We start from the raw sequence: 25,814 nt of genomic DNA, 5'->3' as shown, positions 1-25,814 counted from the left end.
TGCAAGATTACGACATCCGTGTTGTGTACCGATCCGGCCGCAAACACTCGGACGCTGATGCACTGTCCCGCTCGCCACTAGCGTCTGACACGGCTTCTCCGTCAGCCTCTTCGGCTCCCTTGTTGCCTATTGACTTTGCAGACATGTCGTCGGAGCAACGCAAGGATGCGTGGATTTGTCAACTCCTTGACTTTCTCACTGACCCATCCACTTATCCCGCCTCAAGAACACTACGTCGCCAAGCCGCCCATTTCACTATTCGCGACGATCTCTTTTATCGCCGGAATTACGCGTCTGATGGCCGGAGGTGGCTTCTAGTTGTACCTCGCCACATGCGCACGGACATATGCGCTGCTTTCCACACTGACCCACAAAGCGCTCACGCCGGCGTTCTCAAGACCTACAATCGCCTGCGGCAGCGATTCTACTGGTGCGGCAGGTATGCATTTGTGTGCAAGTACATACGTGCTTGCACTGCCTGTCAGCGGCGCAAGACTCCACCTCAACGCCCGGCCGGTACACTTCAGCCTCTCGCTTGCCCTGCCCGTCCATTCGACCGCGTCGGTGTACGGCCAGCTTCCCTCGACCACCTCTGGGAATAGGTGGATAATTGTCGGCGTGGACCACCTCACGCGTTACGCCGAGACTGCAGCTTTGCCAACAGCCACAGCAAGAGAAGTTGCGTTTTTCATCTTAAGCAACTTCGTACTGTGCCACGGTGCTCCCCGTGAACTTTTAAGCGACAGGGGACGTGTTTTCCATTCTGGTGCTATTGAATCCTTGCTCGTTCAGTGTAACATTGTTCATCGCATGACAAGTGCATATCATCCGCAAACTAATGGCCTCACTGAGCGATTTAATCGCACTCTGGGGGATATGCTGACGATGTACACGGCGTCAGACCAGACCAATTGGGACACCATCCTTCCATTCGTCACATATGCGTACAACACTGCTACGCACGCCACTACAGGATTCTCGCCGTTCTTTCTCTTGTACGGACGTGAGCCATCATGCACGCTGGACACTATGCTTCCCTACACGCCTGACTCATCTGAGTACACTGCAATTTCTGATGTCGCCAAGTACGCCGAAGATTGTCGCCAATTGGCCCGTTCATTGACAACCGAGGACCAAGGTCACCAGAAGCTCAGGCACGACACCGACCGATCTCTCACTACTTTCGCGACCGGTGCCCTAGTTTGGCTTTGGATTCCTCCGAGTCATCATCATCATCATCATCAGCCTATATTTATGTCCACTGCAGGATGAAGGCCTCTCCCTGCGATCTCCAATTACCCCTGCCTTGCGCTAGCGTATTCCAACTTGCGCCTGCGAATTTCCTAACCTCATCATCCCACCTGACTTTCTGCCGTCCTTGACTGCGCTTCCCTTCTCTTGGTATCCATTCTGTAACCCTAATGGTCCACCGGTTATCCATCCTACGCATTACATGGCCTGCCCAGCTCCATTTCTTCCGCTTAATGTCAACTAGAATATCGTCTACCCCCGTTTGTTCTCTGATCCACACCGCTCTCTTCCTGTCTCTTAACGTTACTCCTAAGATTTTTCGTTCCATTGCTCTTTGTGCGGTCCTTAACTTGTTCTCGAGCTTCTTTGTTAACCTCCAAGTTTCTGCCCCGTATGTTAGCACCGGTAGAATGCAATGATTGTACACTTTTCTTTTCAACGACAGTGGTAAGCTCCCAGTCAGGATTTGGCAATGCCTGCCGTATGCACTCCAACCCAATTTTATTCTTCTGTAAATTTCTTTCTCATGATCAGGGCCCCCGTGAGTAATTGACCTAGATAAACATATTCCTTTACAGATTCTAGAGGCTGACTGGCGATCCTGAATTATTGTTCCCTTGCCAGGCTATTGAACATTATCTTTGTCTTCTGCATATTCATCTTCAACCCAATTCTTGCACTTTCTCGATGAAGGTCCTCAATCATTTGTTGTAATTCCTCTCCATTGTTGCTCAATAGGACAATGTCATCTGCAAACCGAAGGTTGCTGAGATATTCGCCATCGATCCTCACTCCTAATCCTTCCCAGTCTAAGAGCTTGAATACTTCTTCTAAGCATGCAGTGAATAGCATTGGAGAGATTGTGTCTCCTTGCCTGACCCCTCCGAGTACGCGTTGCCTTTCGTCTAGATTATTGGCCCGATATCATGGGCCCTACCGCATCCTCGCTCAGACATCTCCAGTCAATTATGACGTTGAGCCTTTGACGCCGTCCCAAGATTTACGTCGTCGTGGTCGAGAAATCGTTCACGTGAGTCGCCTCAAGCCCTATATGACCCCTCTATACTGTCAACGCCTTAAGTCGCCAGGATGGCTACGCTATTTCCCGGGGGCCAATGTAATGAAGACAAGACGACGACGAAGCATTCAGCAAGCAAGCCACAGTGTTGGTGCTAACCACGCGCCCCGAGCTTGTGCTTGCCCGGATTTTGGCTGCTGGTCGCCTCGCCGCTTCTTGACGTTCGCCTGACGTTTCTCGCCTTCATTGACGTTTACACGTGAACAAATCACGTTGCAACGCGTAGTTTTCCCCTGGTGCGTTAAAACTGCTGCTACTAACCAATAAAGGGTGTTTTTGGTTCAGATGCCATGGGATGCGTTTTCTTTAGCCTGAGTGCCACTCTGGTTGCCTGAGCTTAGAATATAACGGAATAAATGCCAAATGAGAAGCCTTTTTTGATTATATTTTTCTTCCATCGTTCACAGTCTGTGAGTGGTGAGAACTGAACACATAATAAACATAAAATATTAGAAAAGTATGTACCATTAATCTCCATATCAAATGATAAAACTACTCTTGGTTTACTAAACAAGTTTGACCACTACAAAACCAAGAGAGACATTTCTGCAATGTTTCAAAACATGCCAGTACTGATTTTTATTGGTATAAATACAGGGAATGCCTGCAAGCGTATTGTATAGAATTATGCGTGGCCAAAAACAAATATTTATCTTGGGGCTTGCCGTCACTTGTTAGCAATAATGCTAGTTAATTTCTCCTAATAATTCTACTGATCAGATTACAATACATGATGCTACACAAAATTCATTTTTATTGACTACCTGGTTGCTTTCAATACATACTTTTTATCTGTTTTTACGCAGACGATTATTTCAGTGTAAAATTTTGCCTTCATGACACCCATCATTATTGTCACTGCAGAAGGTGATCTCACTACCAATCTTCTGCTGGCATTTGAACTCTAAAGAATACTAGAGATATTTCCAGTCACATTCTGTGTGACAATAACTAATATTTTATTGTGATGTTGTGGAGTTTCTTGTTTGTTTCTATGTCGTTATTTGCGATGTTACAGTGCCACTACCGTGTATGTGTGAAACTGTCCTTGCAGGTGCCTTTTTATTTTCTTGATGACATGCTTACACACTTACCCTCTGTAACACCCACTCCTGCCCAAGGCGCCTGGTTAAGCCGGCAGTAATAAATTTAAGATTTGAATAATCATTATGGCACATCAGTACATAACAATAATGTACCTAAATGGTGAGCATAGCAGGAAAAAAGCTGCATTTTAGTAGTTTGACTAGCCCCGCCAACCCATGCTTACAAAGACAGCAATGGAAACAAGCTCACAAAGAACAATTCAAAGCAATGATTTTTCAAGTTTACATGGAATAATTCAAAACAATTTTCACGATTCAAGTACGAAAACATTCAGGATATAATTAAAGCAACATTTTTCGATAACGTGCGTAAACTTTCATCTGTTACAGTGGAATCTTGATGATACGATTACGGCTAATACGAATTTCCGGATGATATGAATTTTTCGGAGGTCCCGGCCGAGCCCCATTACTTTGCAACGTGCTAGAGAACGGTTGTTACGAATCGATTTTCGACCCGCGTCGGTTGATACGAATAAACGCCGCCCCACCGACGCCCGCGAAAGAGAACAGCGCGCAGTCACACGCGTTTTCCCTTTCTCTTTTGGTGCGGAAGCGCGGACGCGGTGCCGGACAGCGCGGAAGCCGCGACTGGGTGCGAAGAGTTTGAAGCGGTGGGCTTTTGCTGCTTTTGTGGTTTTATTTTTCTGCCTTCGCTCGCTGCGGCGGCCGCTCTTCCCCACGCGCGGCCGTCGCAGCAAGCGAAGGTTCGTACGGTCTATCGCTTCAACGGAAACTGAGCGTGCGTAAGCACAGCGCATACAAAGGTCAGAGACGTGTGGAGATCGCTTTCAAGATACGGTGCACGCGCCAACACCGACAGCCGGCACAGGCGCAAAGTACCACAACGCATTTGTTGGCAGAGTAGGAGCCCCCCCCCCACTCTCTCCCTCCCGCGCTACCTTCCCGCTTTGCTCCTGTCGCGTGGGGAGATTGCGTCGCCAGTTACCCAGCTCGGTTGCAAGATACGAATTTGGCGCCGCAGCACAGCGTCGCCCCCCCCCCCCCCCCCCCACCCTTCCATACCCCCACAGCTTTTTGCGCAACGGAAGTCGCGTTTGCTCTCCGCTGTGCGTTCACTGTCCGTGAAGGCGCGCTTTCACTCACACATACGGCGCGCGGTGACGACTTTATCGCCCTTGTACTCGTGCTCCACGTCTCGTGCTACTCCTTGGCATCGCCCTCGTTGATCTCCTCTCCCATCGGTGGGCGCACCTCGTGCTCGCTACCGCCCTTGTCGGCGAGATTTTCCCGCCGAAGCACAATTTTGTCTCACGCGGCTGCACTGGAAGCGGTATGCGTATACATGGAGTTCTATGGGAGGGTAAACGGGAGTCGGAAAAGGCCGCGTTGTAGCCAGTTCTGCACTATAAACGGTTACGTTATAAGTGGTCAATACTGTTAATGCTTTTTATGTACGTGTGCCTGAGTGAGTTCACCTCTCGACTCATTAATTTAGCTAGTTTTAATTGTGTTTCGATGATACAAATTTCAGCTAATACAAATTTTTTTCGTGACCCCGTGAGATTCGTATCATCGAGATTCCACTGTAGTTCAACCTTATTTAATGTCCTCGGAAGACAATACTGTAACAGTTGCGAGCGTATAGCCGAGTTTCCGGGCAGGCGAATGCTCATGTCACTTTATTTGTGTATCTTTTATACAGAGCCAACATATTGTCACGTAGTAGTGACGCTGAAGAAAACAGTCGTAAAACAGTGTACGACGAAACGGGTTGTTTATTGGGCGAACCTGTGCCCACAAAAGCAAGGTACACTCAAAGCACAACGATAGCGGCGAACACAGTCGGCGATCGTCGAAAATCTGATCAGCGGCGAAACGCGTCGCCTTTTATACCTGAGTCATCGAAGGTTCTAGATTAATCCCTGATGCCCGCGTGTCTTCCAGAAAGTTCTAGGCAATTCGCGTCAGTCATGCAATCAGATAACAGAGGCGTCGGTGAAAACAGGCAATGGAAAGAAGCATCGATAATGTTCTAGAAACTTCCGATACAGGCGCGTCCTGCGCCGAGCGATAACGTTTAACATTTGTTAGCCGGTGGAAAGTGGCCACCGGTGAAAGACAAACATGTATACGTGTCAATATCTCACGACTTGCACCGTTAGTACGTAGCGCTATAAAGAAAAAAAATAAAGTAACAAAGTACCTAAGTTCGTCAGCGGGCGTAGAAAGGCTTAAGACGCACCACATGGATGACTTCGGGTCGTGCGCGGCGCCGTTGTGATTGCGAAATGCCGTCTGGCACGACCTCATAGTCCAGTGCGCCAATACGTCGGATGATCTTATATGGTCCGAAATAGCGACGTAAGAGTTTCTCGCTAAGTCCTCGTCGGCGTATCGGAGTCCAGACCCAAACACGGTCGCCGGGCTGGTACTCGACGTAGCGTCGTCGTAGATTGTAGTGTCGGCTGTCGGTCCTCTGCTGGTTCTTGATGCGCAGGCGGGCGAGCTGTCGACCTTCTTCGGCACGCTGCAAATAAGTGGCAACGTCGAGATTTTCTTCGTCAGCGACGTCTGGTAGCATAGCGTCAAGCGTCGTTGCCGGGTTCCTTCCGTAGACCAGGTTGAACGGCGTCATGTGCGTCGTTTCTTGCACGGCCGTGTTGTATGCGAAGGTCACGTACGGAAGGATGGCATCCCACGTCTTGTGTTCGACGTCGACGTACATTGCCAGCATGTCGGCGATGGTCTTATTTAGGCGCTCGGTAAGGCCATTCGTCTGCGGGTGGTAGGCGGTGGTGCGGCGATGGCTTGTCTGGCTGTACCGCAGAATGGCTTGAGTTAGTTCTGCCGTAAAGGCCGTGCCTCTGTCGGTGATGAGGACTTCTGGGGCGCCGTGACGCAGGAGGATGTTCTCAACGAAGAATCGGGCTACCTCAGCGGCACTGCCTTTGGGCAAGGCTTTTGTTTCAGCGTAGCGGGTGAGGTAGTCCGTAGCGACGACGATCCATTTATTCCCGGACGTCGACGTCGGAAAAGGCCCCAGTAAGTCCATCCCGATCTGCTGGAACGGTCGGCGAGGTGGCTCGATTGGCTGTAGAAGTCCGGCTGGCCTTGTCGGCGGTGTTTTGCGTCGCTGACAGTCTCGGCATGTCCTTACGTAATGGGCGACGTTGGCAGAGAGGTGAGGCCAGTAGTATTTTTCTTGTATCCTCGCGAGAGTGCGTGAAAAACCGAGATGTCCAGCCGTTGGGTCGTCATGGAGAGCTTGCAGAACCTCTGAACGCAATGCTGAGGGTACCACGAGGAGGTAGTTGGCTCGGAGAGGCGAGAAGTTCTTCTTTAGGAGAATGTCGTTTTGCAAGAAAAACGACGCCAATCCTCGCCTGAACACCTTCGGCACAATGACGGTCATGCCTTCCAGGTAGTCTACAAGGCTCCTTAGTTCCGGGTCGGCTCGTTGTTGTTCGGCGAATTCGTCGGCACTGATGGGTCCCAAGAAAGTGTCGTCATCCTGGTCGTCTTGTGGCGGCGGTTCGACGGGGGCGCGAGACAAACAATCGGCGTCAGAGTGCTTTCGCCCGGACTTGTAAACGACGGTGATGTCGAATGCTTGAAGTCTCAGGCTCCAGCGTGCGAGGCGACCTGAAGGATCCTTCAAGTTAGCTAGCCAACACAAGGCGTGGTGGTCGCTCACAACTTTAAAGGGCCTGCCATAGAGGTAGGGGCGAAACTTTGATGTAGCCCAGATGATGGCGAGGCACTCCTTTTCTGTTGTGGAATAATTTGCTTCCGCCTTCGATAGCGACCGGCTAGCGTAACTTACAACCCTTTCTAGTCCGTCAGTCCTCTGCACAAGCACGGCGCCGAGTCCTACGCTGCTTGCGTCGGTGTGGACTTCCGTATCGGCGTTTTCGTCGAAATGCGCAAGTATTGGCGGCGATTGCAGGCGTCGCTTCAGTTCTTCGAATGCTTCGACTTGCGGCGTCTCCCACTTGAACTCGACGTCGGCCTTCGTGAGATACGTCAGTGGCTCAGCGATCCGTGAGAAATTCTTGACGAAGCGCCTGTAATAGGCACACAGTCCAAGAAACCTACGCACTGCCTTCTTGTCAGCGGGCGGAGGAAAGTTGGAGATGGCCACAGTTTTCTGAGGGTCGGGGCGCACTCCAGACTTGTTGATGACGTGGCCCAAAAACAAGAGCTCCTCATATGCGAAGCGGCACTTTTCGGGCTTTAACGTGAGTCCGGAGGTTTTGATTGCTTGAAGAACTGTTTCAAGGCGCCGCAGGTGTTCTTCGAAGCTTGAGGCAAACACAACGACGTCGTCCAAATAGACGAGGCAAGTCTGCCACTTCAAGCCAGCCAGTACTGTATCCATGACGCGTTGGAAAGTCGCAGGTGCCGAGCAAAGACCAAACGGCATGACCTTGAACTCGAACAGTCCGTCTGGTGTTATAAAGGCAGTCTTCTCCCGGTCCCTCTCGTCGACTTCGATTTGCCAGTAGCCGGTTTTGAGGTCCATCGACGAAAAATACTTTGCGTTGTAGAGTCGATCCAAGGCGTCGTCAATCCGTGGGAGGGGGTATACGTCCTTCTTCGTGATCTTGTTGAGCCGACGATAATCGACGCAGAAACGTAGGGTTCCATCCTTCTTCTTCACTAACACCACGGGGGACGCCCACGGACTCTTGGACGGCTGGATGATGTCGTCGCGTAGCATTTCGTCGACTTGGTGCCTTATGGCTTCACGTTCGCGCGCCGAAACACGGTACGGGCTCTGACGGAGTGGGCGGACATTTTCGTCGGTGATGATGCGGTGCTTGGCGACAGGGGTTTGTCGAACTTTTGACGACGACGAGAAGCAGTCCTTGTATTGCAGGAGCAGAGCTTTTAGTTGTTCTTTCTTATGCCTGGGAAGGTTCTGATTGACGTCGAAAGTTGGCTCAGGTGTTATAGTCGTCGTTGCAGGTGCACTGGAATCCGTGAAGGCGAAAGCACTGCTGGCTTGTACTATTTCGTCGATGTAGGTGACCGTGGTGCCTTTGTTAATGTGCTTATATTCGGGGCTGAAGTTCGTGAGCATCACCCTTGCTTTCCCTGCACGTAGCTCAGCTATGCCTCTAGCGACGCAAATTTCACGGTCGAGCAGTAAGTGATGATCGCCCTCGATGACGCCTTCCATGTCTGCAGGCACTTCGGTACCGACGGAAATCATTACGCTGGAGCGCGGCGGAACGGTGACTTGTTCTTCAAGCACATTCAAGGCATGGTAACTGATGATTGTATCCGGCGGTATCGCTTTGTGTGTTGAAAGCGTTATCGACTTGGACCTTAAGTCGATGACTGCACCATGTTGGTTTAGAAAGTCCATGCCTAGGATGGCGTCCCTGGAGCAGTGCGGCAGGATTACGAAGCTCGCCGGGTAAGTGCGGTTGTTTACCGTGACTCGCGCTGTGCAGATTCCAGCCGGCGTTATTAGGTGACCTCCCGCTGTCCGTATATCGGGTCCTTGCCAGGCCGTCTTCACCTTCTTTAACTTGGCGGCGAACGCGCCACTGAAAACTGAATAGTCGGCGCCAGTGTCGACGAGAGCGGTGACGTTATGACCATCGATGAGCACGTCTAGATCGGTAGACCGGCGTCTGGCGTTGCGGTTGATTCGTGGCGTCGGATCACGGCTGCGTCGGCTTGCTCTGCTGCTGCTACGTCGCGTCGGAAGGTCTTCGTTCGGCGGCGATGTGTTGTCAAGGCTGTTGCTAGGCGGCGTGCTGATATCTCGTCGTGATGATTCGCGAATCGTCGTCGTCGGCGGCGGCGGAGGATCTTCGGCATTGCGTCGTACAGCAACCGCACCTCCATCGGTTGCTGCTTTTAGTTTCCCGGGTATGGGCTGGGAGATGGGCCCCGGGTTGGGCCGGCATACAGGCGGCGATGCGGCGAGATGTAGCGGCCTGGTGACGGCGAGCGTGAGGGTCGTCGTGGTTGCCACTGGGCTCCGGCAATGTAGTCGGCGATGTCACGTGGTCGCTCGCCAAGCTGTGGACGTGGCGCGTTGACGGCGAACCCTCGTAGGCCCATCTCGCGGTATGGGCATCGGCGGTAGACATGGCCGGCTTCCCCGCAGTGATAGCAGAGCGGGCGGTGGTCGGGGGCGCACCAAATGTCCGTCTTCCGCTGGTAGCTGCGCTGGGCGACGGGCGGGCGTGCTGGCGGCGGTGGACGACGGAACTGCGGCGTTATGGGGCCCTGGTGCGAGCGTGAAGGAGGGCCTTGACGACGGGCAACGGCGGCGTAAGTCAGCGCTTCCGGCTGGGGTTGCGGCGATTGCGGCTGCACATCAGGAACTCCAAGTGAGCGCTGAACTTCTTCTTTGACGACGTCGGCGATAGATGCCACTTGAGGCTGCGACCTGGGAAAGAGCTTCTGCAGCTCCTCGCGAACGACTGCTCTGATGGTGTCGCGCAGGTCGTCGGCGCCTAGCGCTTGAGCATCGGCGTAATTGGTCAGGGCACGGCGGTTGTATTGCTTGGCGCGCATTTCAAGCGTCTTCTCGATCGTTGTGGCCTCGGAAAGAAATTCGGCGACAGTCTTGGGCGGGTTGCGCATCAATCCGGTGAATAGTTGCTCTTTGACACCCCGCATCAAGAACCGAACTTTCTTTTCCTCGGACATATCGGGGTCGGCGTGGCGGAAGAGGCGAGTCATCTCCTCCGTGAAGATTGCGATGTTCTCGTTGGGCAATTGCACTCTGGTTTCTAATAAAACTTCGGCCCTTTCTTTTTGCACGACATTCGTGAAGGTCCTCACGAAGTTCTCGCGAAATAGGTCCCAAGTCACCAGGGTGGTCTCTCTGTTCTCAAACCATGTCCGAGCAGCGTCATCCAACGAAAAATAGACATGGCGCAGCTTGTCATCGTCGCTCCATTTGTTGAATGTCGCGGTCCTCTCGTACGTCTCCAGCCACGTTTCAGGGTCTTCAGCTGATGATCCACGGAAGGTCGGTGGCTCCCGAGGTTGCTGCAGCAGGATGGGGGACGCTGGGGCTGCCATTGTGGTCGTTGACTTGGCCTTGATCGATGTGGTCTTCTCGGGAAGAAGTCCGTATTCTGGCAAAAGTCCTTGCTGCCTACGGCTAGCTCGCTGGTCCTTGGCGACGTTGGTCTCGTCCTCCGGTTTCGGGCTTGGGTCGCGGCTTTGCGGGGGCGTCCGCTGCATGGACACAAAAGCACCTCCACCAGATGTCACGTAGTAGTGACGCTGAAGAAAACAGTCGTAAAACAGTGTACGACGAAACGGGTTGTTTATTGGGCGAACCTGTGCCCACAAAAGCAAGGTACACTCAAAGCACAACGATAGCGGCGAACACAGTCGGCGATCGTCGAAAATCTGATCAGCGGCGAAACGCGTCGGCTTTTATACCTGAGTCATCGAAGGTTCTAGATTAATCCCTGATGCCCGCGTGTCTTCCAGAAAGTTCTAGACAATTCGCGTCAGTCATGCAATCAGATAACAGAAGCGTCGGTGAAAACAGGCAATGGAAAGAAGCATCGATAATGTTCTAGAAACTTCCGATACAGGCGCGTCCTGCGCCGAGCGATAACGTTTAACATTTGTTAGCCGGTGGAAAGCGGCCACCGGTGAAAGATAAACATGTATACGTGTCAATATGAATACCATAGACATGTAACATAGATAAGTTGTTAGTGATATCAGTATGGTTAGAAACCCCCTCTACATGAACCCCTTTACATCACACCCCTCCTTGTCAAAGATGTGGACCAATTACTGGCTAATTATAAGTTCAATCTTTTAGGCATAATGATACGTCGTCCAAACCGGGTACACCAACCACGACATGGAGTCACGGCATGCGTTGACTTCGGACTGTCCGTATCTGTAGGAGAAGGCACACTTTCTTGAGGAACTATGAGGTTCCACACCACCTGGAGAAATGACACGACTCGGAGAAACCACACAATGCAACACAGCACTCGGGAGTTCTCCCGCACGGTCAGTTGTCGCTACTGTCTCTGGCACTGGTGACGACGCCCCCGAAGCAGGAGTCGTGCCGTGACGACCAAAGGGCACAAGCAGACGACGATTCCGCTGTATCATGCCGTTCGGCGTCTCTACCACGTAGCATCTCGGATGCTGACCTTAGCTTAGCACCCAAGCAGCACATTTGGAATCTGTCACCCAGACGTCCTGGCCTGGTTGCAGAACAGGCAGGGGTTGAGCACAGTGATGGCGGTTGTAGTCCGTGGTCAGGCAGCTGTGGAACTAGATGGTCACGAACTCTTGGCAAACTGGTGCGCAGGCGATGACCCATCAAAAGTTGAGCAGGACTCAACCTGTTGAGCCTGTTGAGCTTGGTGTGTCCCTGTACACGAGAAGAGCCATGTGACGATCAACATTCTTGCGGCACAGTTTCTTCACGGTTCGCACTGGACGTTCCACTTCCCCGTTTGACTGTGGGAAAGCAGGGCTACTCGTGCAATGAGCAAAGTCGTATGTTGACGCGAAGTCCGTGAACTCTCTCGATGAGGACTGTGGCCCATTTTCACTCCGAAGAACCTCGGGCACTCCGAATCGAGCCATAATGTTCTTCAATGCGTAACCACAGACAAGCTTGACGTCCTGCGCAGGGTCTGCACTTCCGGAAATACTAATAAGAAGTCCTGACCTTCAAAATGGAAGATGTCAGCCCCGACTTGTTGCCACGGGAGCTCAGACATAGTCGTCGCTAGCATGGGCTCTGCCCTCCGCTGTTTCGTCGTTGCACACGGTTCACAATTTTCACCCACTTCTTTAACCCTGCGGCTTATACCAGGCCACCACGCCGACTCGTGGGCCCTCGCCTGTGACCGAGCCACTCCAAGATGACCCGCATGGGTCGAACTCAAGACTTCGCTTGCAGAACTGCAGGAAGAACCAGCCAACCTCCTTTCAACAGAATTGAATCGGCAACCGAAAGCTTGCCCCGATGCTTCCAATACGCTGTTAAAGTTACCAGTAGTCTTGTCTTAGGCGGCCAACCGTAGTTGCAGAATTTGATCAATGTGGAACACACACCATCCAACGCTTGATGCCTTCTTATCGTCTCTAAGTCCATCAGCGCGCTTTCCGCGATAGCTTCCACGACCACTCGCACGTAGTTTTCAACTGAAGCAATTCCAGCGTCTAATGGGGGAAGCGGTGCTCTCGACAATGTGTCGGCAGTTCCTAGCAGCTTGCCCAGAATGTAAAGTACCTTAAACTGGTAGTGCATCAGCTTAAATCGCAGGCGCTGTATCCGGGGTGGCAGCCGATCCACTTCCATGTCACCCAGAAGAGTTGTCAGCGGTTGATGGTCTGAGGCCGCGAAGGAATTTGTCGAACCGCTGCACGGCCCAGGTGACAGCTAAGGCCTCTTTTTCCATCTGGCTGTACCTGTGCTCAGTTTTTGTAAGCGAGCGTGAAGCAAAGGCTACAGCCCGCCTTTCACCCCTTGGCTGGTCTTGCATCAGGACCGCTCCGAGCCCGAAAGAACTTGCATCCGTGGAGACTACCGTTGGGCGAGATAGGTGATAGCAGGCCATGCAAGTTTCCGAAGAAAGCATCCTATTACTTTTTCGAAAGCCACTTGCTGGGGTGGCCCCCAAACCCAGGCCTTCTGCTTGCACAGAAGTTCTCGAATCACAGCTAGTGTATCCGACAGCTGTGGCATTAATCTGGTGACATGATTCAGCATCCCTATGAACCTTCGGACACCTCCGACGTCCACAGGCGGTTCCATCTTCTGAACGGCTTCAACCTTAGCTGGGTGTGCCACGATACCGTCTGAAGAAACCACAACGCCCAGAAACTTGACACTCGACACGCCGAACTCGCACTTTTCCTTATTCAGAGTCAGTCCTGCCTGGCGTAATCGGTCCAACACCTTGGAAAGCCTTTTGTCGTGCTCCTCTCGGTTGCGGCCAAACACCAGGACGTCATCGATCGTGTTGACTACGCCTTGCTGACCCTCCAAAATGTGGGACATCCGGCGCTGAAAATACTTTTGTGCAGACGTAATACTGAAAGGTAGGCGACAAAAACAGTACCTCCCGAAAGGGGGTATGAACGTTGTAAATTCCTGGCTGTTCTCGGCCAGCTTGACCGAGTGAAAACTAGACATTGCGTCCAGTTTGGAAAAGGCCTTTGCCTCTCCGAGGAGTCCAAATACGTGTTCCACAGTTGGTAAGATGTGTCACTCTCGAGGGACGTACTTGTTCAGTTTCGTCAAGTCCACACACAAGCGGTAGCTGCCAGATTTCTTTTGCGCCACCACCAGACCAGCACACCATCGCGTCGGCTTCGTGAACCGCCTAATTATGCCCTACGCTTCCATCTTGTCGAGCTCAGATTTTACGACAGGACACAACGGGATGGGTATCCTTCTTGGTGTGCTTAAAGAGAATGGGACGGCACCTGGTTTGATGCGGATCTCGTACGGTTCGTCTAGCACGCCGAGTCATTCGAACAGGTCGGGAATGATGCCTTAGATGACTCACCCCGTCACGCTGTCCACAAATTTGACCACTTGTAGCGCTTGAATGGCTGGAAAGCCTAGCAGAGGCACCGTATGCGAACGCACCACGTACATTTCCTGCTCTACCGGTCCAGCCTCTCCACCTCAAGGTAGCCCAGAAGGTACCCAAGACAACTAGCAGCTGCCTTCCGGGGCCCGTGAGCTGAGCTGCTTGAGGCTCAAGCCTCACCGGTATTCCCGAGAACGTGCTCGGAACGACAGAAAATTCAGCGCCGCTATCAACCCTGAACTTGAGCAGCAACCTGTTGACTTGAACGTCAACGTACTTAGCCCGGGGGAGGTCGACTGAGCCAACACCTCGTTCAGTCCTATAGACAACACCGAAAAACGACACACCGCCGCAAAGGGCCCTTCTTTCAGCACTTGTTACAAAGAGCTCTCTGCGCCGGGCATTCCACTCTCAGGTGGAACGCTCTGCCGCAGAAATTACCCCCTGAGACTAAAGCTGACGTTTTGGCTTCTGCGGGGCCTTTGTCGCAGACGATTCATCTTCGGTTTTGTTGCGTTCGCAGAGACGACTGGACGGGGGAACCACGCGCAATGTGCTCCTGACGGCGTACTTGCCGGTGCATTTGGCAAAGTGCCATCCATCTACTTGCCGCCGTTATTCATACCGTGTCCAGATGACCGCTCTGACCGCGCCAGCGACTGTTATTCACCACACATCCCTGCTTCCACCGTTGCGGTAGAAGCACGCCCACTTCTGACACCATGTAGTGAGCGTACAGCCGAGTTTCCGGACAGGCACAGCAGCTATAAAACACAACAACATAAAAGAGTTACCGTTTCCAATAGCTCACCTGGGCACTTCAGAAGCCACTATGGAGAATGCAATCCACACAGAGCTGTGCTGCAGTGGCATCTTTTCACTTGCTTGATCAGCTAGCGTAGCCAGTCATCAAAAAAACCCTGTCCTTAGAGCATGCCGAGTGCACTGTGATGGGGGGGTGAGCTGCTCCCCAAATTGATTTGGAGATGGAGCTCAAGGGCATTCGACCTTGGAGGGTCTCCATGTGTCTCTATGCCGTGCCTTGTTTTATAGTGACCAACAATCACGCCATTCTTGACACACAACTAGAGGGTCTTGGCATTATTGATACAAAGCCACAGTGAATGCTCCACAACAACAACAAAGTTCCTTCCATTGTCGGCGACAGTGTTGGTGCCATTTTTGAGTAATTTATCACACCAGCAAGAGACGATGGATAGACAGGCGCAAAGTTCTGTTGTCTTTTGCTGTGCCACAATTATGGTCATGCACCAACTAGTCGTGTCTTATCGGACATCTGACTACAGGTCAGAGCATGTTGCACTCACGCATGCATTTGCGTAGCTGTGCACGAGGTTCAACTGTTGCTGGTCATGTTGTCATAGCATCAAGGACTGCTTGACTTCACTTGAGCTTTTCTTGTCGCGTCCAAATCACACAATTTGAGAGGGTGGTTCTTGACGACACGTTGTACTAAGGATCATTTTAATGGTTTCCCAGTGGTGTGGTACGAGTGCCACAGATCAAAGCTGTAATCTTCAGAGTCAAGTGTTTTGCCTTTGTTACGATAGACTTCAGTGCCAGTCGAAAGTGTGATGAAACTGGCGGCATAGGCTGGGAATTCTGGCCTTACATGTGCAGCACGTTTGCTTTCGTAGGCCTCACACAGAGATACACATTTTTCACCTGAAATCACAGAAAAAATGATTTTGCACTTACCGTTGCTCTGTTCTTACTAAATATTGGCATAAAGGTTGGTCTGGCTTGTTCAGTATAAATCTTTGGAGAGTTATTTGCCTGGCTTTTTAGAACACAAGGTGCCACTTGCCATGTCCAGTCTACTGTGCTGTATAGTTCAAAGGTGTACCAGAGGAGCGGCAACCCTCCCGAAAAGGCTACTTTTCACAACTGCCGACAGGTGACGAAACAAGTTCGCATTTTAGAGGCGCCCCAAAGCCGAAATGTGTATACATAATGGCAGGATTTACACTTGCAGGCACGACACCACCTTTTTGTTTTGATGCAAAGCACCTTTTGAAAAAGATTCCAGGCTACACCACTGGCTGGTTGGTGGACAAAGCGACGTGAATTTTTAGTGCTATCTGCATGACTGGCAACCCGATAGCATCCGGGCCGAGCCACAGGTGCATGGAATAAAAGAAGGGTTTACTCCCAGTACCGAATGGGCATCTCGTCATGTCTCTGTCTTGCACGCGCTCCACAAATGAGTGAAAGCTACTGGAATAGCATGTGGCTGAACAACATTGCCATGCTTTCAGAAAGAAGTCTGGCATTTAAGCAGACAAACAGTGAGTTTTGAACTGTAGATCTATCTTGTCATCACTGGCATTGAGAGAACTGCAGGATGTTGCATCAGGTGTGGGCAAGTTGGTTATGCATACCGTATAAACCGGAATATAAGTCGTCATGAAAAAAAAACAAGCTAATATCACCCCTCGTCGCAGTGTCTAGCTGAATGTGAGTCGTCTGGCAACCTGTGGTAACCTTGCCAAAGCGAACAGCAACATGGCCGCTCAGTGCCAGTTTGGATAGCGCAGAAAAGACAGCGGCTGAACCCGTGCAAAACCTCATTTCGTGACCATAGTGCGGTTCAGCTTGAGCACACACTCGTGCACTTTGTGCGACAACTTCATGCGCGCTCGTTGTCGGTTACCGTGCATACAATGCGCTGCAAAGCTGTGGAGCTCACACGAGAAGCTGGACTCAAAGCTCTTCCGAGGACAGTGCTGCTAGTTCCGATGAGTGAGACTATGGCTCAGGTGGTGGGTGAGCGGTGTCATTTTGAAAATAAATGCGTTTTGTCGATTTTTGGTTTTCTTTTTTTTTTCCTCTTTTTTTTTCACCTAAACTTAGGGGGTCAACCTATATTCCCACTCGACCTATAATCCGGTTCATACGGTGCTTTTACCAACAGCGCACAACTGGAAGAGGTGCACGTCTTGTGTTTTTTGTGCTGTTAGTAAAAGCAACAAACAGGGATAGCTACAAGCAACGATGAAGCAGCTTGAGGAACGTGTGGCCAACATGCAGGCTCAGGTGTCAGCCTGGCCAACACGCTTGGAGCTGGTGGAGGCTGACCTGCTGCGCATGCACAACCGTGAGGAGCAACTACTGGCTGGCATCACACCACGTCCCTGGACACACGGTACGCCATCATCGTGAGTGCATGTGTGCTGCACCTGTGGCCTTGTTGGGTGGGAGATTGTTCAAGTGCACAGAGGACTGCCATTTCAGCTGCGGTGTCCCGAGTGTGGCACCTTATAACTTGGTTGCATCAGGTAAATGGAAAATGCAATGTATTGCACACAGGCGCGGATCCAGGGGGGATGTCCGGATGTCCTGACCCCCCCCTCAGATTTCTGCATCGCCCCCCCCCCCCTGCTGACACGGGGACGGCCCTGTCGCAAAAAAATATGGCCACCAGCATTTTTCAAAAGTATTTTTCGCGAATACCAGTGGTAGCAGCCATGTAGAAGTAAAGCTAGCTCGCTCACAAGCTTAGTTATATTCCGTAGGGGTGTGGTGTCGCGAAGTTGCCGTAGTTATTGTTTCTCATGAACACCTTGGACCTCCTGGCGCCGGCCGTGCCTTACTCGTCCCGTCGGTGGCGTCGAATGAACGAGGGGACGTCCCTTTTGCCAAGCACGCCGATGTCCGCGCGAGCGCCTTCGCGCCTGATCAACTTAGTTCCCCATTGGGGTGTCATCGGTTGCCTCATTTGCTGTCATCGGTTCCGCGACCAACCTGCTTAATGAAAGAGATCTCTCGCTGAAGTGTTCATATATATATATATAACAACTAACAGCCTAACTAAGAACTACGCATAGACAACTTTTTTTTTAACTGTAGCACTCATTGTGATCACAGTTACACGTTGACAATATCCAGTACGAGCACAGTACCGTTCGTACGCTACAAGTTTTTCATTGTAACTTCGCAGTTTTATTGTCGTACATTAAGCATAGGAGGCTCAAGCCCACCAGATCCGTTTATCTGAGTGGGCGTTCTCGCGGAGCGGGGCGAAGCCTCGAGCATGGGCTGCGAAATGGGGGAGCGTGACGTCAGCGGCCAACGCCAGCGCGCGGGCCTATGATGGCGTCGCGTGGTTAGAGAAATGGGAGCAGATGCGCGCCTTGTGTAAAAGGATGACGTCGCGTGGGAAACAAAACATGAAGACGCTGGCTCGCGCTCACGGCTACTACGCTACATCGTTCTTCTTGTAGGTGGCGTCGTGAGTCTTCACACGCGGTGATTCGCATATCGTAAACAACTAGCGTAGTGGTTGCCGCGTTGAAACGAAGGTGTCTCAGCCGAACACAAAGAATCTTCTTAAGGAAATCAAGGTGTCCCAACAGAACTCCAAAGCCGGACCCGTGCTTACGCATTTATAACGAACCTGCGACAGACCATCCCAAATTTTATTTTAAGAAACAATACAGGCTGATATACCGGGTGTTCAAAATTAAGCTTTATGGTTTTCTTAAAATTAGGCACTGGGAGGCACGTGAAGACCACCTGCGCAAATAAGTTGTGTGGCCAGGGGGACACAAAGTGAGATAATTATCGCTGTCAGCAACCGAATTAACTAAAATTGAATAATTAACTTTTTATTGACTGCAGTAAGTGTGTATGTTTGTATTCAAAAGTTAGAGGCAGTCGTGTTTCTGCACAGTTTCACTTGGAAGAATTCGTCTAGCATGTCTATGCTCCGATATATCCAACTCCAAATTTTAATTGTCGTTCGCATGATTACGCATGCAAGAGAGTGAGGATCAGCGCAAAGCTCCTCCCTGATGTGACGCGGCTGTTGGGTGCAGCGTTTAGTCTGACAACGCGGCGGAGGCATTGGCAAAGATAATAACTGCCCCCCTTCCCCTCACGGCTGGCGAAAAAAAAAAATCGAAGAACCCGTAACCGCTGTCGTAACACGCGACCGCGCAGCCTGTAAAGATGGCGGCAGCTGCCATGCCGAGATAATGGCGCGAGCGGAGAAGCCGGAGGCCAGTGCGCTTGCGTAATGGTGACTAGACGACCGGGCATGGTCCTTGTTTGGGCTACGCAAATAAAGTGACTGCTGATTTACAAGTATTGTAAGCTTTATTGAAATCAAAAGCAACAACTGCACCATCAACAGCAGAAACCTTTTTAGCTATGCTAACGAATATTTCATACTGCCGCTTTAACTTTGGTGTTGTCATGCACAAATCTCATGACAACACTTCACCCATCAAGATGTCAATGCCCTAAAAATGTCCAAAATGCCTCCCTTCCACAGCAACGCAAAGCATAAACCGCTCTCGCGTCGAGTCGATAACTCTGCGCAGTGCAATTGAAATTTGGAGTCGGATATCTCGGAGCACGAACACGCTAGAATAATTCTTCCGACTGATACTGTGTAGAAACACGACAGCCTCTAGGTTTTCAATACTGTGAGCGCATTTTGCGCATATCGTCGTCGTCATCTGTACAAACGACTCATCATCTTGTGTGAGCGCTATTTGTGCATATCGTCGTCGTCATCTGTACATACGACACATCATCATCTTTTGTCTCGTGCGGTGCTTCGTCTCTGACTCGGGCGACTGCTCGGAAATAAAGGCATCGCATCGGTCAACGTCTCACAAGTGGTGGAGGTGCTGGGTAGGTGAAGGAGAGCGACCAGAGGAGGTTGTGTACGGTCCGGGAACGGAGGAATCTGGTCCAGGTGTCCTGTCTCGCTCAAAGTTGGCGTAGCCGCGCCTGTCACCTGGGTGACGCCCGGGAACGTAGTAAACCAACCTAGGTGCGCTGTCTCGCTCAAAGGTAGCATAGCCCCGTCGTTCATCCTGCTGACGCCGACGGCAGTAGCGAGAAATGTGGCCGCGAATACCGCAGTAGAAACAAACCGGGCGCGACGACCGCCACGGAGAGTAGTACGGCTGCGCCGGTATGTGTCGTCAGTGTTTCGCCTGCCACATCTTCCGCGTATTGTACGCCCGCAGAAGGCCACACTGGTGCTATTAAGGCCACCTTGAGTGCAGATCTCAATCCGGCCCAGACCAATGCACTCCTCACCATTTTAATGAAGCATGAAGCTTGTTTTGACGTTTCTTCGCGAGGCCTGGGTCAGACCACTGTAACTACTCATCGAATTGAAACAGACGGCTCTCGCATCATTCGCCGTCGCCCGTACCGTGTGTCACCTTCGGAGCGAAAAGTTATAGAAGAACAAGTGAACGACATGCTGACACGCAACATTATAAGGCCTTCAGCAAGCCCTTGGTCTTCTCCTGTTGTGCTTGTTAAAAAAAAAGGATGGTTCTGTGCGCTTTTGCATCGATTATAGGGCGCTCAACAAAATTACCCGTAAGGATGTTTATCCAATGCCTCGTATTGACGATGCTTTGGATACCTTACAAGGTGCCGAGTATTTCTCAAGCCTCGACTTGCGCTCCGGATATTGGCAGATTCCCATGCATGAGCCAGATAAAGAAAAGACTGCGTTTGCTACACCTGATGGCCTTTTTGAATTTAACGTGATGCCTTTTGGATTGTGCAATGCACCAGCTACGTTTGAACGTATGATAGATACAGTACTCCGTGGCTTAAAATGGAAGACCTGCCTTTGTTACTTGGACGACATTGTCATCTTTTCGTCGAGTTTCTCCCAGCACCTACAACGTCTAGACCAAGTTCTCGCGTGTCTAGCAAAAGCTGGTCTCCAACTCAATACTAAAAAGTGTCGCTTTGCAAGCCGAAGCATTAAAGTATTGGGCCACGTCGTCAGTAAGCATGGCATCCAGCCTGATCCCGATAAAATCGCTGCAGTACTGCAATTTCCGCCACCAACCGCTCTTAAAGAACTCCGCAGCTTTCTAGGACTGGCGTCCTACTTCCGCCGCTTTGTCCGTGACTTCGCCACCATCGCCGCTCCTCTACACAAACTTCTGACTTCGAGCGCGTCCTTTGTGTGGTCGAACGACTGTGAAGCCGCCTTCCAGACCCTCAAACGAGTTCTCACGTCAGGGCCCGTGCTCCGTCATTTCGATGCAACGGCCCCGACTATTCTACACACTGATGCCAGTGGGCATGGAATTGGCGCTGTCCTGCTGCAGCGGAATCAGAAGTCCGAAGAGCAAGTCGTGGCTTATGCAAGTCGTGCTCTTTCTCCTGCTGAGCGCAACTACACGATTACAGAACAGGAATGCCTCGCCATCGTGTGGTCAATACAAAAAATTTCGACCCTATCTCTACGGCCGCCATTTCACAGTTGTGACCGACCATCATGCTCTCTGTTGGTTGTCGTCCCTGAAAAACTTGTCTGGACGCCTCGGCCGTTGGGTACTGCGCTTACAGGAATATGACTTCACTGTCACGTATAAGTCCGGCAAACAACATCAAGATGCCGACGCTTTGTCGCGCTGCCCGCTGTCCCCAAACGCCCATGCTTCACCTTCGGTATGCACGTCACCATCTAGCCACACGTCTCAGCGCACGCCCAGTAGCCCGGGACAGTCAGTTGCCTCAGTTGACTTTCTCCCGTCTACTGACCTCGTCTCACTCCAACGTACTGACCCATACTGCCGTACGCTGATCGACCGACTTACTGGCTTGGCACGACCCCCCAACAGTCGCTTAAGACGACAACTTTCGCGTTTTAAGCTTCAAGGTGGAGCGTTATTTCGATCAATCTACCATCCTTCCGGTAACCGGTGGGTGCCAGTAATACCTCGCTCACTTCGACTCCAAGTATTGGAAGCATTTCGCGACGACGCGACGGCTGGCCACTTGGGCTTTCATAAGACCTACGACCGCATCAAAACGCGTTGTTTCTGGCCGGGCCTTTCCACCTCAGTCGACAAATACGTTGGCTCCTGCGCATCATGCCAACACAGAAAACGCTCGACATCCCTTCCAGCCGGTCCTCTGCAGCCTCTACCATGCCCGTACACCCCCTTCGAAATTGTGGGCATAGACTTGTATAGACCCCTCCCACTCACGCCCGCTGGTCACCGCTGGATCGTTACCGCAGTGGATCATCTAACGCGCTACGCTGAGACAGCGGCTCTTCGCTCTGGTACTGCCTCCGAAGTCGCCGAGTTTTTGCGCCACGGCGCACCTCGTGTCCTCCTGAGTGACCGTGGCAAGACGTTCCTATCGCATGTCCTCCGTGAAGTCCTTCAGGCCTCGGACACCATCCATAAGTCCACATCATCGTACCATCCGCAAACAAATGGTCTTACGGAGCGCTTTCATCGAACTTTGTCTGACATGATGTCAATGTATGTTCGACCCGATCACACCAACTGGAACACCATCCTACCTTTTGTGACGTTTGCGTATAATACTGCCGTCCAACGTACAACCAATTACAGTCCCTTCTTCCTGGTGTACGGTCGTGCGCCGTCTTTCGTCTTGGACACTACACTCCTTTCAGCACCTGCTGCTCCATCCGCGTCTCTTCCTGAGGAATTTGCCGCTCGCCTCTCCCGGTGCCGTGAACTTGCCCGCGCCAACACCGCTATACCATTCAGGACAAAAGGAAAATTCGCTATGATGCGACGCGTCGCGTTGCTTCGTTCCGCCCAGGCGACGAAGTTCTTTTGTGGAGACCTGTTCGCGCACCGGGGCTCTGTGAAAAATTTCTCCACAGATATCTCGGCCCCTACACCGTTTTGCAACGAACTTCGGCCGTTAACTACAGCGTCACTCCTGTCAGCTCAGCTACTGACCGCCGCCGCCGCACTACGGAAATCGTTCACGTATCTCGCCTGAAACCCTACATTCGCCGTACCTACCCTTTCTAGTTTGCGGTCTTGCTGACCGCTTTCCTGAAGGGGGGAAGTTAGTGTGAGCGCATTTTGCGCATATCGTCGTCGTCATCTCCACAAACGACTCATCATCTTGTGTGAGTGCTATTTGTGCAAATCGTCGTCGTCATCTGTACATACGACTCATCATCATCTTTTGTCTCGTGCGGTGCTTCGTCTCTGACTCGGGCGACTGCTCGGAAATAAAGGCATCGCATTGGTCAACGTCTCACAATACAAACATACCCACTTACTGCAGTCGACAAAAATAATTGTTCAATTTTAGTTAATTGGGCTGCTCACAGCGATAATTATCATCTCACTTTGTGCCCCCCTGGCCACATAACTTATTTGCACAGGTGATCTTCGCGTGCCTCCCAGTGCCTAATTTTAAGAAAACCATAAAGCTTAGTTTTGAACAACCTGCATGATCAGGCACAGCCGCCAAGCACATGGCTGTATTGGGTAACGTCCTTTTCCTATAAGCACGGAGAAACCGTACCTGGCTTCGCTACAGGTCTTCTTCCTCTTTCTGGGGTTTTACGTGCCAAAACCAGTTCTGATTATGAGACACGCCGTAGTGGAGGGCCCTGGATTAATTTTGACCACCTGGGGTTCTTTAACGCGCACTACAACGCAAGCACGCGGGCGTTTTTGCATTTCGCCTACATAGAAATGCGGCCGCCGCGGCCAGGATGCGATCGCGCGATCTCGTGCTCAGCAGCGCAATGCCTGAACTGACTGAGCCACCACGGCGGGCTAGATGGCGCGAGGTAACACTCGTTTTCATGATGACAGTGGCGGCCGGGGAATAAAAACAGCGCGAACTTCTTGGCAATAAATACAAAAAAAGAAGAAAAAAAAAGTGATTTGCCCTCTCAAGCCTTGTAGGCTACAGGTGCTGCTCTAGCCGTATAAAACGCGGGTTTATCGTGAGCAGAAACGGTGAATTTCGGTAAATGATAAAGGCTACTATCATCATCATCATCAACATCATCATCATCGACAGAAGCTGACCCCCCCCTCAGAAAAAACCTGGATCCGCCCCTGATTGCACATGTGTTTACGCATTTGCGTACCAAGCGGACCAGCTCTTTCTATGGTATGGTCAGGAAGAAAAGCTGCGCTGCCAGCTGAGTGACCGGTCGTACGCTCTGTTTAGCATGTAGCTCGTCAGTTCATTTGTACTGATACATTTTATTGCATGCTTGATTGCCTTTTTTGTAAATGGCAAACATTTGTGTAGCTTTGCAAATCTATTTTGCACATGCACCGCATCCGGTTGCTGATATGACAGTCGCATGGCGACAAATGACTTGTTTGCTCACGTGAAACTTGTTGACTACGAATCTCCAGCGGCAAACGTGATCACCACTCAAGTTTGGATTCCAGCTACGGTCGTTTTTCTATGTGCATTTTTTATTTTCTGCATGCCGCATCAGACATCTGCGACCACAGAACTTGAGTACAGTCTATCAAAGTGCAAGCCAAGGATCTAAAGTATCGCTTTTAGAGCTCAGTCACACTAACGACTCACGGAGGTCGTGCTACCAGTTTGGTCACAAAGCGACCGGTTGTACAGTAGAACCTCGCTGATACATTCCCGCTTAATACGATTGCCCGGCAATCGCGTTCGCAATCGCGAAAAATAAACATAACCCCATAGAGGAATATGTTAATAAGTTTCGGTTAATACGTTCCCGGAAAATACGATTATTCGGCAGCAACGTTCAGCATTGTGGCAAACTGTGGTCGTATGATACGTTCTGCAGCGAAAAATTATCATTCAGGTGTGCAAAAAGGACGCTCTCATGTGCTTGTGAAGCATGAAGTGGCAGACGGCCGCCGCACGGCTTCTCTGCAGTGCTCGATTCCCCCCACCCCTCCACGACTTCTCTGCATTGCTCGTTCGCCCAAAGTGACGAAGTGCGGCAGCAGCGGCGAGCGAATTCACCTTTGAGCTACCTCGCCCCTCTCTTCAACGCGAACTACTAGCGGCAAAAACAGGCGGACGCCGTGCGCCGCGGAGGTGGTGGCGGACGAGGCGCCTGAAGACAGCGGCAAGAACGAAAGCTTGCGCCCACTGCCTACCATCGCCGAAGCCCTTGCTGGCCTCGAAGCCTTACAAAGCTTCTTTCGCACGAAAGACCAAAAAAATGCGGACAAGGGTCTGCAATGTGTGCAAAAGGAGTTCCTGTCCAAGGGTGTGACGCACCAGCAGAAAATACAGTCGAATCTTGATAATTCGAACTCGAAGGGGCCTCAGAATTTGTTCGAATTAAAAGGACTTTATTTTTTTATGTATCTGTGCACCATAGCGCTACGTACTAACAGTGCAAGTCGTGAGATATTGACACGTATACATGTTTGTCTTTCACCGGTGGCCACTTTCCACCGGCTAACAAATGTTAAACGTTATCGCTCGGCGCAGGACGCGCCTGTATCGGAAGTTTCTAGAACGTTATCGATGATTCTTTCCATTGCCTGTTTTCACCGACGCTTCTGTTATCTGATTGCATGACTGACGCGAATTGTCTAGAACTTTCTGGAAGGACACGCGGGCATCAGGAATTAATCTAGAACCTTCGATGACTCAGGTATAAAAGCCGACGCGTTTCGCCTGCTGATCAGATTTTCGACGATCGCCGACTGTGTTCGCCGCTATCGTTGTGCTTTGAGTGTACCTTGATTTTGTGGGCACAGGTTCGCCCAATAAACTACCAGTTTCGTCGTACACAGTTTTACGACTGTTTTCTTCAGCGTCACTACTACGTGACATCTGGTGGAGGTGCTAGTGCGTTCATGCAGCGAACGCCCCCGCAAAGCCGCGATCCAAGCCCGAAACCGGAGGACAACGCCAACGTCACCAAGGACCAGCGAGCTAGCCGTAGGCAGCAAGGACTTCTGCCGGAGTACGGACTTCTTCCTGAGAAGACCACAGCGATCAAGGCCAAGTCAACGACCTCAATGGCAGCCCCAGCGTCCCCCATCCTGCTGCAACAACCTCGGGAGCCCCCGACCTTCCGTGGATCATCGGCTGAAGACC

At 51.3% G+C, this 25,814-nt stretch overlaps 2 protein-coding genes across 3 annotated transcripts in view; one reads left to right on the top strand and one right to left on the bottom strand.

The window, feature by feature from the left end:
- The window catches only part of LOC125947269 (uncharacterized), a 280,283-nt gene extending 269,387 nt beyond the window's left edge, over positions 1-10,896 (bottom strand). Inside the window, exon 1 of the mRNA XM_049671686.1 lies at positions 10,714-10,896. The gene's annotated coding sequence lies outside the window, so the exon portion shown is untranslated. The remainder of the gene's footprint in view (positions 1-10,713) is intronic.
- Positions 1-25,814, top strand: part of LOC119458739 (dimethyladenosine transferase 2, mitochondrial-like) — a 307,446-nt gene that overhangs the window by 57,516 nt on the left and 224,116 nt on the right. Inside the window, exon 4 of one of the 2 annotated variants that reach the window (XM_049671408.1) lies at positions 17,010-17,124. The exons of the other annotated variant lie outside the window; for it this stretch is intronic. Within the exon in view, the coding sequence (XP_049527365.1) occupies positions 17,010-17,124 (115 nt within the window). The remainder of the gene's footprint in view (positions 1-17,009; positions 17,125-25,814) is intronic. 2 annotated transcript variants of the gene reach the window in all.

Source organism: Dermacentor silvarum, chromosome 7 (genome assembly GCF_013339745.2).
Source record: "Dermacentor silvarum isolate Dsil-2018 chromosome 7, BIME_Dsil_1.4, whole genome shotgun sequence".
Taxonomy (NCBI): Eukaryota; Metazoa; Arthropoda; class Arachnida; order Ixodida; family Ixodidae; genus Dermacentor; species Dermacentor silvarum.
The sequence above is the reverse complement of the archived record's forward strand: the minus strand, read 5'-3'. Positions and strand labels throughout refer to the sequence as shown.